At 38.0% G+C, this 16,686-nt stretch overlaps 1 protein-coding gene across 1 annotated transcript in view; it reads left to right on the top strand.

Moving 5' to 3' along the window:
- Positions 1–1,253: 1,253 nt before the first annotated feature.
- ASXL3 (ASXL transcriptional regulator 3) overlaps positions 1,254–16,686 on the top strand; it is a 132,804-nt gene continuing 117,371 nt past the window's right edge. The window contains exon 1 of the mRNA XM_040984705.1: positions 1,254–1,330. Coding sequence (XP_040840639.1) covers positions 1,275–1,330 — 56 coding nt within the window. The 5' untranslated portion in view covers positions 1,254–1,274. The remainder of the gene's footprint in view (positions 1,331–16,686) is intronic.

Raw genomic sequence — 16,686 nt, forward strand, 5'->3', positions numbered from 1 at the left:
GTTTTCTTTAAACAATTTATCTATGAGTGAGGAACTGGACCAGATTAAGAAAAAAAGGGAAATGGCCTGGGAGCTGGGAAGGAAAGGATTGCCAAGGGGCCTAGGCATAAAGAGGGGCTCATGACATGGAGCTCCTAGAAGGACCTTAGTGAATAAGAAGTCCTTTGAAAATAAGCTAGATGAAGTTTGCCCACTGAGCATATAAAAGATCACGGAGCTATTTTGAGCACATTTGGAAACTTTTTCAGGTTCAAGTTTTTAGGGTTACCTTGTTAATTCTTAATAATAGTTAATGGTCCTTTTAGTCCATAATCATGTCTAAGCTACACCAAGCTCCTGTATAGTATTTTTAGTTGGTCTTAGAGATGGTCTGTTTGAACACATGTGCAGATGTCTTTCTTGTACCCAGATGGGGTTCTTGGTTCCATGACAGTGGGCACTGTGAGCACTTGATGCTCACTCCTTCCACCACGTAGGGTTGAATCCTTGGAACACCAAGGAACCTGATTTCTCTGTTGAAGGCCTGTGGACATAACAGCTAGGTCTACATGATAAGAGGAGAGAAAGAAAATGGGAGTGAGTTCATAAAACAGAGATGGGCTGAATGGGAAAAGAAAAAGGGTTACTGGAAATTAATTGGAAAAGGCAAAGATAAGGAAACTGAGCTGAACTGGAAAACACACTGCCAGGTAGTTGGGCCTCTATTTGTTTCCTTTAACATTTTGACCTTAAAGGGTTTTTTTGTTTTGTTTTGTTTTCTCTCCCCTTTCTTCTTCTTCTTCTTCCTTTTTTTAATACATAAGGAGATTGACCCAAGCATAAATCCATTGAAGTGGTTTCTGACCAGAATTCTGTTTTCTGCTATTAATACTATTCAGGCTTCATGTTTCCAAGGATTTGGAAACACAGGATACATTTTAATAGCCTGAAAACATGTATTTACACATAAAATGTCAACACATTTTAAAAATAAAAAGGAAATTATATACATTTAATAGCATGGTTTCTTTGGGTTTTGCATTTCTTCTGTTTTGGTGTGTATACCTTGATAACTTTGAAAAAAATAATGGCCCCTATTTGTTGTTATACTTCTCCCTTTCAATGCTTGAGCTGTGGGATGGGATGTTTTGTTGAAATAAAGGCCCCTTCCCCTTTAAAGTTCCAGCAAAGGTTGCATGATTCACATAAGTTTTCACTTTGCTCCCATGCAGTAATCTAGCAATCTTACTTTTATTTTTATTTTTTAGGCACTAGAAAAACATCCCAACTCACCAATGACAGCAAAGCAAATATTGGAAGTCATTCAGAAGGAAGGGTTAAAAGAAACAAGGTCAGTATTCATATTTTAAACATATTAATTTTCATTAATCATTGTCACTAGGTACAAAGCAATTCATGAATCTAGATTTTGGTATTGTAGTTGATTATGAAATAACTATCTGCAAATTGCTTTGTTATTACAGAATATTTGCATGACCTAAGATTTTCTTGGAAATGCCTATGAACTTGATAGATTACGTGAGATGGATTGATATAGAGTATGCCTGCTCCACAAAGAGCTGCACTGTGTGACTTACCCCGAGGTCGGAGTTATTGGTGTTTTTCTTCTAAGAGGAGATTGTGTTTCTGAAAGTGTGCAGTCAACGAGGAACAATGTTACGGCCTTTTAAATAGACTCTACGATATAAAAGTGATTCCACTCTGCCAAGATGTTAGTACCAATAAATATAGTTGAAAAGTTAGTCCTCTTATATGAACTGCATTTTATTTAAAGCATCCTTTCTCAGCTATTGAGCCCTTATTTTGAAAGATAATACATTTTTCAGATAGTGCTCAAATGCTATAAAATGTATCCCTTAAAATACAGTTTAGTGGTTTGTACTTTATTTACAAGTGGTACAGTCATCTGTTACCTAACTGTAGGATGTATCTGTTCCACTACAATGAAAGCCTGTACCCACGAGCAGTGACTCCCCAGTCTGTCGGCCTGTCTCACAGTCATGTTCTGAGTCTGTGGATTTGCTGCACTGTACATTGTACATAAAGGAATCCAGAGCAGTGTAGCCCCCTGTGAGTGCTTCTTTCTCTTAGCAGTGATGATTTGATAAGTTCATCCACGTTACAGAGTATATCAGGATTCTGTTCCTTACTGTGCACAGGTCAGACTCCATTGTATTGCTTTAGTACATTTTGCCAACCTGTGATACTTGTTTTTATTTACGTATTAATTTTACACTTTTGGCTGTGGTTAGCAGTTTAGGGTCATATCACTGATATAACTTGAGGGGAAAAAGACATTCTGCTGGGTAGAATCACTGTGATATCATATGCATGTTGTAATTAATCATGTTTGGTAGGGTGAATTTTGCACATGAATTTTCAGTAAGCCACTGAGCATACACTGATTGCAGCCTTGTGAAAACTGAACCGCCTGAGCTGGTTCCGAATGTTTTAATGTGGGGCTAGAACCACTGGGAGAAATGCCCTCCTGAGGCTGGCCTGCCTAAACACAAGGTTGCACCTGTGACAGCTGTGACCTTAAGGTGCAGATGGCATCAGCAACTGGCTATTGAGAAATCTGTCTTATTTCCAGGGACATCATACTTCACTGGGATATACGGCATCAGCTCTCCAATTTCCTTCCCTGTTTTGGGGACATTTCTCTTGCCTGCTCTGAAGAAGTAGCATGAAATAGTGTAACTACACAGCGTGTGCCATTAATTCATTGACTCCCCCACAAAGGAGAGGTGGCAATGGGAGGTTCTTTGCTGGAGCTGTGTTAAAGGGGATCCTGTTCTAAGCCAGACTCAGTGTGCGGACTAAGGGAATACAGTCAGGAAAACTGGAAGAAGTTGGTGTTTCCTTGCTGCCTGTCAGTACCTCTGAAGGTATTATGCCAATTAGAAAGCACTGAAAATGTGCCCGAGTCAAAAGCCAAGAAAAAGGTGGTACAAATGGAAAGACACCAACCCCTATTCATTGTGGTCTTTGTGCTGGAAGCATCTGTGAACAGAGACCTGAAAAGCATCTCTTACATGCAGATGTTGGAAATTTGTTCATTAAGATGTTGTTGATCTCCACAGGAGTGATGCAGAGACTATCAGTTGTTGGGTACCTTGAGATGTATGAAATACTTTCACTATGGTTCTCAACAGCATTTTAATTAAATCCGTTATCATAGCATTCTTTCACATTTTTCCAAAGTTTGTTCCTTTCAGAATATTATATGGAAGAGATTTAATCACGTGTTATTAGCAAAAACAAATGAATAAGTAAAAACCTGAAGGAAACGTTTTTAAAGAATACTAGTATTGAAATTGAAAACCTAGTCTTCGAGTCCCCAAATGTGTCCCTCCCCTCAAACATATTAAATGTTTCTTGTTACAGATGACAATGAAGTAGTATAGTATTATCGAAAACAATGTCTTAATTCCTAAGTTGCGTAGGAAAGGCATATAGCAAGGGACAGTTCTTTTAAAGTTAACTCTACAAAAAGAGAGAGGAGAGAGAGAGAGAGAGAGACATGTGCTAGTGCATGTCACAACAGAGGTTGGCAGCTCCGTCTAGGTCTCCCACATGAGTATCTGGCAACCAACGGCTCTGAGCCATCACTTGTTGGCTTCTGAGCTCTGCAATGGCAGAAGCTGTAGTTGGGAGCTAGAACTGGGCACACTGAGCTGGGATGTGGGTATCCTAACTGGCATCTTCACTGGCATGTTAACTGCTGGGCCAAATGTCTGTACCCATCCTGTTCCTTTAGCTCGGCTCTTTCTGGTTAGTTATAGTCCATGCACTTTTGCTCACTTTTCCTTTGTTTCCAGGTTCTATACTTTTTAATTAGAATCATCTCTAAAATAATTGTATATAGAAGTTTAGTGATTTTGAAACTGTACGTATATTATGTTTGTTGTCTGAAGGGGCAGATACTGATGTTTGTCTTTCACGCTGTTAAGTGTTTGCCGAATATTGAAGATAGCTGTGTAAATGAAGTATGACTGTGCATATATTTTTAAAAGTACAATCTGGACGTTCCACCTTCCTAATGTGAAACATAGGTGGTTAATTTCTTGGTATTAATTATGTTTTTTTTTAAAATGCAATTTAGTGATCCCAAGTCTTTTCTCAAACTGTGTCCAGCATTCCCAAAGAAGAGTGGTGGAGGAGCTGTTTCCATCATTATGCTGACCTGGGCTTACAGTGAGGCTGTTTGTCAAGCACCAGGCCAGTCTTCTGTGGCATGTCCCTTGCTTCCTGTAACTCTGTCCCTTCATGTCTCTTCTGCCTGCCTGTGAACCCCTTCATTCAAGGCAGAATAGTAGGGACTCCTGGCATACAACACTCCTGGCATTCAAGTAGACATTCAGGAGTGACTGAGTCAGTAATTGTCTTCCTGAAGATGTTGGTTTACTGGACCTCAGTGATGACATAGACTTCAACCAGAGTCAGAAGCTTGGCTTTTCATCCATCCTAAGAATTGGTGGTGGTGTTAATCAGAAAACGCCTAGCAGTTTCATGACAGTATCATGAAGCTTATGCATGCTGAGACTCCAGCAACTTTTCTTCAGTCTTATAAAGTTGTGGTGGTGTTTGTTTTCAAACACCGTGAGAAACACTGGTTTGGACTTGTCACTTGCAGTCCAGAAAGTAGGCTGCAGTGTTGGTGGATCTGCGGGTGCTTGAATGTGTTCAGTGTGTGTGATATTGTTGCTTAATTTGACTGATGACATCCTTGACATTTTATGTGCCTTTTCAAGTTACATACTTTTCATGTACATATTGCTAACAGAGGCCGACTTTCTTACATCATGTTCTGTGTGTCGTCTTCATGTTATTGATGAAAATGTATAGAGTATGATTAAATTCTATTTGCAAAAGCCAAAATGAAATAAGTACTTTTTTATGGTTCCAAAAATGAGCTGAATAAATTGTCAGAAGGCCATGTAGTATTTTTTGAAAGAAACTGATAATTGGATCTTAGTAAAATTTTGCTATTCCTGATTAGCTTTTTAATGAAAATCCATTTGGTAAGTTTTACTTCCCTTGTATTTAATAAGAGAGATTTTATCAGTGCAATTTTACTTCAGTCTAGCTGTGCCCTATTCACTTAATCTTAATTTTCTGATTCAGAGATTTTGGAGCTTTTATTCCTTTGTATGTAGTCACTCCTGACTGTTTGGCATGATCTGAACCTTAGAATGCAGCAGCCTGCTGCTTGTATACAGCAGGCTAAAGTGTGCATAGCTCAGCCTGCTACTTCTTTGGGTGGACATTGGATATTCCTGTTTGGACTGCTTGCATCAACTTTTGCACTGTCTTCAGTAATTGGGGTGCTGCAGCAGTGTGGGCTCTTGTCTGCAGTCACTGACAGTATTGATGGAACAACAGAGGATCCACTCAACTTAGTTGTGTGTCTTCGGATGACTTGGGAGCGGGGACTGTCCCACTTCTGCTTTTCTGAGTTTGATTTGTTGATGAGCAGTTATCATTATTTTACGAAGAGGACTGAGGGGATTTGGGCCCTCAGGATGTGGTTTTTCTCTGCTGTGTCTCATGCAGGTTTTAATGTGATGCTTCCAACAGACTGTGCGCTTTGTTATTGTGACATCTTGTGCCCGCAAGGCCAGGGAGTAGTGAGGCTTGCATCGCTTAACTAATGGGAACAAAACAGCCATTCATCAGTTAGGACTAATTGTTTTGTGTACTGGGCATTATCGTTACAAGTACCTGTCACTGATGTAGCAGTGAACTGTGATAATGGTTTTCATATTATTTGATAATATGAGCATAATGTATTATGTGTGTGAGAGGATTATAAAATAAATTTAAAAATTCACACTACACAAAGCAATAAAAGTCATCTGTTAGGTGACAGGAATGATATGAAGTACATTTTTGCAATATTATAGACACTGTCTTTTATAAATATCTAAGTCAAATTCCATCATCTGTCTACATGACAGCAGCCTGTAATTACCTCTCCCTTTAGGACATTCAAAACGTTTTATAAATAATCTTTACTTCGTTTGATACTGCTCCAAATATGGACATATTGTTAGATTTTGTGCCATAGAACCTGCACTTGACAGTCCACGCCTTTAGAAATTTTCCTATTTTGGCTGGGAATTCTTACAGTAAATTTGTTTTAACTTCCTTAATGCTTTTTACGTTTTCTCTTTGATAGTCTGTTATGATATACTGAAATTGGGATCTTTACTGCATACTGTGATTTGTTAAAGACATTACATTTTTTAAAGAGGATAGAATGTCAGAACATCTATTACCATGTATCGTGACAAACAGTGAGATTTCTTGGCACTGCTCTCGGTGAGATTTATGTTGCTAATTAGTGCTAGAGGAGATGATTCTTTCTTGCCGCTGAAATGTTTTGTCTAGAGATAAGACAGAAACACAAATAATTTCTATTGCAAAATCAATTCTTATCTCCAGATTCCATGTTGGCATCTTTCCTTTCATGCTGAAATGGTGGTCTAGTGTGTTTGCATAGGGGGCATTTTGGAATTGTTGTGTTGCCTCACAGTGTCATCCCTGCCATTTGTTAGCATCTGATTCTCTCATTGTATAAATGGTATGCACAGTCAGCTGCTTAGGGAAGTAGGAGTCAATAGTGTTATGAAACAGAAACACAGGGCAATTTGCATATATTTATATGTGTGTATATTGTGTATGAGCAAGCCTCTGGAATGATCTAGCTTTTATTTGCAATAAATATTTTATTAATCATCGTTACTCAGATGGGAAATTTCCAGCAGAGTCATTCTTAACTGCTTCTTCCCTGTCACTGTGGCCTGCTGCTTCTTAGGTAGTGTGTGTCTGCTTTTCTGCATGCTGCTTTTTCCCACCACTCTTCAAATTCTTGCTGTTTGTTAACTGGACTATTGAACTTCACGTGTATCTTGTCACTTTACCCTCAGTTCCCACTTTTTAAATCTGTTTTTCCCCATATACCAAGCCTGTAATTTATAGTAGAGGATTCATTACATTCCAGAGAAAGAAATGTATGTATGTATCAAAGCTTGTTGATTCTTTGTTCTTTGTATAAAAAATTATTTAGATTTGAGTTAAAAGATACCAGATTCATTAAATAAGAAGTCATAGCTTGTACATGAATATTTCCAGTTGTTTAAAAATAAGCTTGTATTCTTTCATCCATGAAGTTTGTTTAACTTAAAACTCGTTTTTTTTTTTTTTTTTTTTTTTGACTAATTGAAATAATTGGAATAGTTCTTTAGGGAGTACCAAGGTCATTTATTACTGTGGAAGCTTGTCTTGAGCTAAGACATCGTTTGGTGGAACATAACCTTGAAGATTAGGTCTCAGCTTCCCAGCTCTAATCAACCTGGGTTTGGATAATTGTGAACACTTTGTGGTCAGGCAGCATCATTGCAGCAGGGCCGACTACTTGCCAAGGAGTAGCTTATTTCCTCCACTCTGTTTGCATAATTGTAAAAGTAAAAACAGCCCCACGAAGCATTTATGAACTGTTTCCTCTGTGTGTGTGTGTGTGTGTGTGTGTGTGTGTGTGTGTGTGTGTGTGTGTGTATGCACGCGCACAGTGGGGGAGAAAGCATGGACTTTAATGTGTGCTTTTGGTAGTTATCATATTATTGGCATTAAATTGGATTGCTAAGTGAGAAGAAAGAATCCTTCACAGCTCATGTATTTAGTCTGGAGGAGGGCCCAGTTTCCCAATCTAAGATACACTGAGAATGACCGTCTTGGTGTGTTCAGCTGCCACAGCAAAGGACCAGAGGCTGGGTGGCTCGGACAGTGCACCTTTATTTCTCCTCGTCGTGGAGTCTGAAGTCCCAGATGGATGCCCGAGAACGTCAGTGCGCTCTTTTCCTGGCTTGTAGCCAGCCACCTTCTTGCTTTGTCCTCGCTCAGCCTTTCCTGGCTCTGCAGAGACACGGAGCTCTGTGCTAACCCCCAGGGCTCTCATCCCGGATCAGGACCCTAGTTTTATGACCCCAGTCACTTCCTTAGAGGCCTCATCTCTAAACACAGCCACACTGAGGGTTAAGCCTTCAATATATGAGTTTGAGGAGCAGATAAACATTTGATAACTAAAAGTGATTCAGTATCTGGAATGTTTCCAGAGTTTGTGGTACATCAGAGGAATATTTCTAGAATTTTGGGGGAAGTATTCATAATAAAATGTTTAAAACAGTGCTGTACTTCATTTTGTGCGCACTGCTGTTAGCTGTTCTATGATTACCAGTATATAAACCAACGGAATATGTGGCTTAAGATGTTTCATGTTCGGATATAATGTGTATATTCACATAGGATAAATCGATTTGGATTTTATTTGAAGCCTTTGGTAGAAATAGCTGTGGTGACTGCATATAGCTCTCAAGGCTTCCAGAGCCACCAGCTATGCAATTATAGCTACGACCTGGCCATTTCTTAATATATCTTTTTATTCTGTCAAGCTTTCTTTTGCCAGTCTTCCAAATAATTGAACAAAAAAGGTAATTTAGGTGATTTCAGCTTCACCAAGAGCTAGGTATAATTTACTCCAGAAACACTGAGCACTCTATAAATATTTCAATGCAGAAATAGAAGCAGAAATGGATATGAAATTTCACCATGTGAGTCTTTCTGAGTATCCTATGAAGGTGAAACTCTTTGGGGAGGAATAGGTATTTAACTGGAGTGCTTTTATTTAATTTTTTTCAATGTAGTGCTTTCCTCTTTATTTCTTATTTCCTTGCTTGTTCTCTTAATTGCCACATGCATAAATGATCTTAGTTTTGTTTCATTGTATGAAACTTGACAACATAATTCAAATTCTAGAAGTTGATATGCTGACAGGAGAACTTCTTTTTTTAGTTGACTTGTTTTTCTGAAGGAATAAAATTATGGAATTTTTTTTTAAAGCCAGGTTTTCTAAAAGCTATTGTGTATAATTTCTCAGAGTAAGTCTCAGAAATTGTAAGACAAAAAGAATCAGAAAATCATCCTGTACTTTTTCATGTAAAATTCATTTGACAATTGTTTACTTGGAGCTCTTTTATTAAATTTGTTTTAGCAAGCTAAGGTCTTTGTAGGCAAACTGCGTCATCCGTATATAACATTTCAGTCTCTTAGGAATTGTATCTTGGGAGAGCTATTATTACACAGATGGGCGTGTATGGAGTGTTACATGCTTAAATTATGGGACATTGGAAGATTAAAATGAAGTTGTGGGTCAATAGACATCATTAGATGAAGTTATTAATTTAAATACCTACTAAGGGTATTTCGTTTGCAGTCAGAGTTTCCTCTGCAAGGTCCTGGAGCTTTTTGGAATTTTCAGGCAATTATTCATTCCATTAGCATTTATGATGCGTGTGTTCTGTTCTTGAGAAGAAAGATGAGTTTTTGGCATTAACATATGAGTACAATGTAGTTGAGAGTTTAAAACTGTTATTCCAGACCATTCATCTTTGTGCTATTTAATTATATCTTTTAACCTCTTTTCTAGATAGCGTGTTATAAAGCTAGTGCATTATGTGTTTTTTTTTAAATGTGTAAACTTAGAAATTTGTAAGTCCTTGCTTGTGTTATATGTGAGTTTGGAACATATCAGTTATTGTTTTCATCCTACAGGTTCCTATAGTAAGAAGTCATATTTTTATAGTCATTAGTTTTTTTGGGTACTTTATGTGCTTTATGTTGTCAAGCAAATTACAGAGTTGGGTTCGATAACCAAAGTACAAATATTTATTGATGATTTGTATTATGCCACATGCTAAGCACTTTACATGAAAAAAAAAGCCTCGGGGTGGACAAAATCTATGATGTTTCCCATTTGTCAGTGAAATAGGGGCTGATGAGGTTAAGTGCCTTGAGAAAGTTTCTCCAGTTTGCAAGCCATGAGCCTGGTATTTGATGTCTGACTTGAGCCAATTGCTCTTAACCTTATTAAACACTTGTAGCCTGAATCTAATAAAATTTTGATTTAAAATGTATTGGTGTAAGATTCTATTAAGTAAATATTCCCTCTCGCCCTTTAGCAGGTTTTCTGCCTGGTGGTAGGTGCCTTCTAAGTGTGACTCACCAAGATTAAGGTCGAGCCTGTGGCTAGTCCTGCGGACTCTCTTTATGGCCTTGTTGTAAATAAGGGAGAAGGGTGAAAAGGATGTCTGTAATCCGTTTAGACTTGGCGGATGCAAAGCCTCAGATGAACCTTAGCTGGTACGGTTTTTTAACCGAAAGAGGATGATTTTGAGTAAAGGGTTGGGCTTATGGGCAGGATGACATAGTTGAAATGTAACTTCTTGCAGTTTGTTTTAGAAGGTAATGCTGGGAGATTGGGAAACACATTGTCTGCATTAGGGGAACTAAGGACTTTATGGGATTGTGAATTTTTTTGATATTGATTTTGGTTTCATAGGTTAAAGTTATTGTTTCTGGGGAATTCACTGAGACTCACCACAGCATAACTAGTACCAAATGTAGATTGTCCAAAAGCTTAGAAGGCGGCATATCTACACTCGTGGAAAAACTGGTTAAAAGTAGAAGAGATTTTTCTAGATCTCATTTAACTAATGATGGAGGGGAGTAGATTATTGTTTTTCCTTAAAAGGATGTATCTAAGGGGAAAAAAAAGCAAGTACATTACTGAATCATTTAGAGGACGTTTTCCTTAGCCAAAATATTATTTTCAAAGATAATGTACTGTTATTTATTACCCATAATGTGACACCTGTCCGACCCCTCTCCTGTCACTCATGGTCTTACCACTCCTTCCTCTTTATGTTTGTTTTTGCAGTGAAATGTGCAGAATTGTCATGTGGAATGTTCAGAGCCTGAATACATGCCTTGGTCATTCTTTAGCAAGTCTGATTGAAGTACAGTAGTTGGTATAACTGTTATTATTCAATCGGGTGCTTAATTCATGATTATCAAAGCTGACCTGCTTGTTACAAGAAATATAAAAATGACAGTCAAAGCTCACTCTGGAGTTTTGGCATCTCTCCGCCCCGAGATAGAATGTGTGGAATCAGGAACTCAGAATTGTGTCATATTTTTACTAAGGATTTTGTAGATGAGATAGTTTTGAGTTACAGATAGTAAACTAAGGCTTTGGAAGGCTAAATGATTTGTCTGTAATGATAGGGCTAGTGTAGAGTTGGCTCATCTTTAAAAAAATATTTCATATGAAAGAGGAAGAGGAGGATGAAGAGGAGAGAGAGAAAGAGGGAGAGTGAGAGTAAGCAAGCGAGCGAGAGAATCTTCTTCCCTTGTTCTCTCTGTTTGTTGTTGCAGAAGCCAGGCCTGGGCCAGCCCAGAGCTAGGAGAGTGGAACTCAGACTGGTCTTTCCACATGGATGGCTTTGCTGCCAAGCACTTGAGCCGCTACCTGATTTGCTAGATGGTAGAACCTGAGCCAAGTACTCTCCTATGAGTCTCTGGCATGTCTTACCACCCCTTCCCCAACCCCCCTTTTATTTTAGCAGCTTAACTGTTATGCTGAATATCTGCCCATTGACGTATCTTTGAACTTAGAAAATGCTGGAAGAGTTGGGAAGAATATACAAAAGTCTAGTGGTGACAGTTAGACTGTATAAACAGATTAAAAGATAAATGTTCTAGGTTATTATTGGAAGAAGAGATCTGTGAGATCAATAGTTTCTGCTGAAGTGATGCATTTTCATTGATCTAGTCACTCTCTGTTAACGTAATTTTGTTTGTCTTCAGTGGTAATTTATAAGACCATAAACAGGAGTTGGAGTGCAAGAGAATTCCTACAGCAAATAATGTTCATTTTTTTTAGAGATAAATTTCATTTTTTGAAAGAGTTTCAGAGAATGAAAGATGGATCTTCAATTTTTTTTTTTTTTTGGTAAGAATTATTCTTATTGGAAAGTCAAATTTACAGAAAAAAAGAAATAGAAAAAGAAAGATCTTACATCTGCTGGTTCACTCCCCACGTGGTTGTAACGGCCAGAGCTGAGCTGATGCAAAGCCAGGAGCTTCTTCTGGGTTTCGTACGTGGATGTAGGGTCCCAAGATTTTGGACCGTCCTCTACTTCTTTCTCAGGCCACAAGCAGGGAGCTGGAAAGGAAGTGGAGCAGCTGGAATATGAACCGGCGCCCATATGGGATCCCAGTGCATGCAAGGCGAGGACTTTAACCACTAGGCTACTGTGCGGGGGTTTGATCTTGACCAAAATGATTGTGGCTGGGTCAGGCAGAACTCAGAAACCTGGCATTACACCAAGCTCTCTCCACTACTTGAGTAATATTTCTTGCATTCCCAGGGCCATTAGTGGGGAGCTGAATTGGAAGAGAAGCAGCCATGACTTGAGTCAGATGATGTAACTGGGCACAGCACAACACTCACATCTGGATTTCTTGATCTTAGTCTTGTTGTGTTCTTGTCGCCATCAAGTGTTTTGTCAATGAACTGTGGGAAAACTGGGTGGGGTTATCATTGCCTAAAGCTGGGCTTCCCTAGGCTGATGGAGTCTGTGTGCTCAGGCAGGCTCAGTGAGATAATTCAGATCTCACAGGCATGGATTTTCTTACTTAACATTTCTTCTTTGTAAAGCACGTAATGAAGATGGGAAATGGGATGGGAGATCCACAGGCCAGTAGATTTACTTGCAGATTATTTGAATCAAAGGGATCCTGAAACTCCCATTGTTTTCTTTTCTGATTTTGTCAGGGCACGCACAGCCCATTCTGTTTCTTTATTCACATGATGTTAGCATATGTATCAACTTTTTCTTCTGTTCCTTATGAGAATAAAATATATAGCTGTGAAGTGTTTGATTAATTACAGTCAATTGAGTGGTCAGAGGAGTTCAGTGAATGAGAACATGGTTAATGCAAATACACAGCAAAATTAAGTTCTCATTTATTGATTTTTTTTTTTTACTGTTAGTAACTGCTTTGATGTCTTTAGGAATGGATGGTTAGTGTATCAATATGGGATTGTGTAATGATTATTTTAATTTGTATATGATACCAAATTAAATGCAGCTTGGAGCATTTAAATATTTTCTATCGTCAATTCATTGTGTGTTCTTTTTCTTATAAAATGATAATATTGATCTCTGATTTCCGGCCATCTAAAAAGTGATTCTATATATTATAATATACAACAATTTATAAAGTCTGCTACAACTGGATGTTGCTGATTTTTTAAACTCCTTGAGGGCATTTTAGATATCTTCAGGTGATTTCCTTAGGCTTTGAGACTTGAGGTCAAAGAAACCGCTTTTCATTACTACTTTATACCATAAGCAATTGCAAAAATTAATGTGTGAGTTTGCATGGCTACCAGAAATATGTGGTTTAATCAAATAGACATACTTTCTCACCTCACAGTCTGAAGGTGGGTAGTCACTGGAATGCTCTTACGGCTTTGCCTACACTGAGACTTCTAGGAAACTGGGTTCTTCTTTCTTACTATTCTTTTTTTTTTAAAAATTTATTTATTTTTATTAATTACATTGCATTATGTGACACAGTTTTATAGGTACTGGGAATCCCCCCATCCCTCCCTAAACCCCCCCATGATGAATTGCTCCACCTTGTTGAATTACCACAGTTCAAGTTCAGTTGAGATTCTTTCATTGCAAGCATATACCAAGCATAGGGTCCAGCATCTTATTGTCCAGATAAGTTCAGCGGCTTCTTGGGGAGACCGTCTCTGGTCTGAAGGTAGAGCCGGCAGAGTATCATTCCAATCAAAAGCCCCAACATAACATCAGCCACAATTTATAACGTTATGGAATTGATTGACATAGTATTGAGTAACAATATGTTAAAGGAAGAAGAAAAAAATGCATGTTCTTAACTACATCCTGTGACTTCTTCATTGACATTTCAATTTTAGTTTATATACACCTTAAAAAGGTTATAGATTATTATTCAGCTGTCTCGTGCCTTTTTTTCATTATAGTATTTAGGATTTTATAGCGTTGAAGCATAATTTTGCTGAACCTGGCTGTTTTTCAGGTAGTCTAGACTGGCTTATAACTCTAACAAGACATATGTCAACAGTTGAGGTGCAGAACAGATTTAGGAGGGGTGTGCAGAGAAATCTTCAGTACCCTAGTGAGGAGTAACTGATCTTTGTGTCCCACCTAGTAAGATACAAGTGAATCCACATTGACCGTTTCCTGCCTGATTCTAAGCTTTGCTTGTTGTTCTCTATCTATTCTAGACTTTTTTTTGAGGGGCTTCTGGAGTGATCCTGATGGTCACTGCTAGAGAGGGTGGGGACCCAAGGTTGGAACCAAGCAAGGACCAGAGAAAGCTCCCTTCCCTAGTCGCGAAGGAACAGTAAGTTCTTCTGTTTCTGTAGACCACTCAGGGCTCCGGGCTGTAGTTCCAATGTCCTTGGATCCTACAAGGAAGGATTTGGACTTCTTCCATCCCATGTGGTAGATTCAGATGCGGGTGGGTGACCTCAGAGTTCTCGGCCTCCGAATGCACTCCAATTCCCCGGGGTCTCCTTGGCTGTTGGGATGTAGTCCTTGGTACCCATACTGATAGTCCTTGGTGAGGATATGTCTAGGATTTTGATCTTATAGTGTTCAGAGATGGCTTGCAACTGGAAGTAGGGGTACATGTAGTCTCTTCAAGCAAATTTTCTCCTGTTCTATTGGTCTGATACCCATGCAATGACCTGATATACACTTGATAATACAGTCTTTATTTTAGAAGTTATATTCTCAGCTAACATATAATGGATCTTAATTATGGGAAGGATACTTACTAGGGAATTATCAGTCTTTGCCATATTTTTTTTTTCACTGAGTCTCATGATTGGTCTCAGTTTATGTTGTATATAATTGTGTCTTACATTTGGAAAATAATATTTATATACAAACATTCTGCATATTTTAAGTTTCTTGTTTGTTCTGCCTATAGTGACTTTATTTTTTTAAAAGAAAGATTTATTCCTTGTATGTGTGTGTCTATTTGAAAAGCAGATTAACAGGAGGGCAACTGAAGGTAGAGACAATGAGAGATACACAAAGGCAGAGAGAGACAGACAGACAGACAGACACAGAGAGAGGTTATCTTCCATATGCTAATTCACTCCCCAGATTCTTGAAACAGACCAGACTGGAGAAAGCTGAAACCAGAAACTTGTAATTGCATTCTGGTCTCCCACATGGGTGGTAGGACCCCAGATTCTTAGGTCATCTGCTGCTGCTTTTCCAAAGTTGAGCAACCTGGACTTGAATCAGAGCTCTGATATAAAAGGCCAGCGTTGCAAGTGGCAGCTTAATTCGCTGTACTGTGAAATGCTGACTCTGCCTGCCACCATTTTTGCATTTCATCCTTACTTTCCTGGCTCTATTAAAATATTATTTGCTACTTCCTCATGTATAATTCTTTAACACCCTGACAGTTTCTTATTGTATCCTGGCTATTGTATTATTACCTCTATATTCCTTTGTTGTCACATCCAATAAACTGAGATTTTTCTCTTATTCTAATAGGACTGCAATCTCCGTAGTGGTAGAGTTCATGTCTCATTAATCCTTCTCCACCCATGAAGCTCTTATAATAATTGGCTCATATTTTCTGGCTTGAGTAAATATTGATAATTCTAGTCTTTGTAATTTTTTTCTTTTAAAATAATGTGTTATCTGGGATAAGTCACTTGGGTTTTCAGTTGCTTTTTTTTTTTTCAGGAAAAAGGGAGAGGGGAGTTATATAACTATTTGCAGCCTAAGGCTGTTTTAAAGCTAAAGTAATTTTAGAAAAACTTGGAAATTGTGCTGCCGAGATATTTGGCTTGTGATGTTTCACTGTTTGCTGCTTTTTAAGAAATCTGAAGAAAGCTAATCAAGACTGAATGAAGTTCAAGTTGTATTTTGAGATATTTTACAAGAGTCTTTTGGTTCCAAAAGTCTTATGTTTTCTGTAAGAAATACAGAACATATCCTAAACATTGTGTTTTTTTCTTTTTCTTCTAATCCTTGTTTTTATGTAAAATTTTAAAAGGAATAGAAAATGTATTTTACCTGGCTTAAATTCCTAATTAAGTTTTCATGACATGATTTTATACTACTGATACAAGAAGTGGAGCCTGAATTTTTTAATATGAGCTGCACCAATGACTAGTATTGGAATCCTGGGATGCCATTGAAAGGTGTGGTTCTTTCTAATTCTCATACTTAAGGCCTGAGAGCCTTCTGAATGCATGATGTTGATGATGAATAACCTCTGTTTTGCCATCCTTCACACTCATATACATTTCCTTGGAATATTCTTGCAGTATTCCTGCAAGCTACCTAACTGGTATTTTTTTTTTTTTTGCGGTGGGGAGAAGGTGGTGTGTCATAAAATCCTGTATTTTCACTATTACCTACATTTTGTTTAAAATTTAGATATGAAACCTTGAATACGCAAAATTAAAATTTTGGAAGTAGAATTTAGTGAGAAGAACCATTGCTGTCTTTCAGGAGTTCTATATGTAAATGTGTGGGATTTTTTTTTTTAAATCTGTGTTTCTGTTATTCAGATTCTCAGAGTAGTATTTATTGAATGTTCATAGAGTACTAGGAGTTTTCCATTAACTGAATACTCTTTTTGTTGCATGCTTAAAGAAAAAATTCAACATTTATTATATTTTAGTAGTGAGTAATGATCTGGTTTCCAAGGTTCTTGTAATTTCCAGAAACATTAGTGTCTTAAAGTTTGTTATTACAC

Source organism: Ochotona curzoniae, unplaced genomic scaffold, assembly GCF_017591425.1.
Source record: "Ochotona curzoniae isolate NIBS_2020 unplaced genomic scaffold, NIBS_Ocur_1.0 contig_43, whole genome shotgun sequence".
Classification (NCBI taxonomy): domain Eukaryota; kingdom Metazoa; phylum Chordata; class Mammalia; order Lagomorpha; family Ochotonidae; genus Ochotona; species Ochotona curzoniae.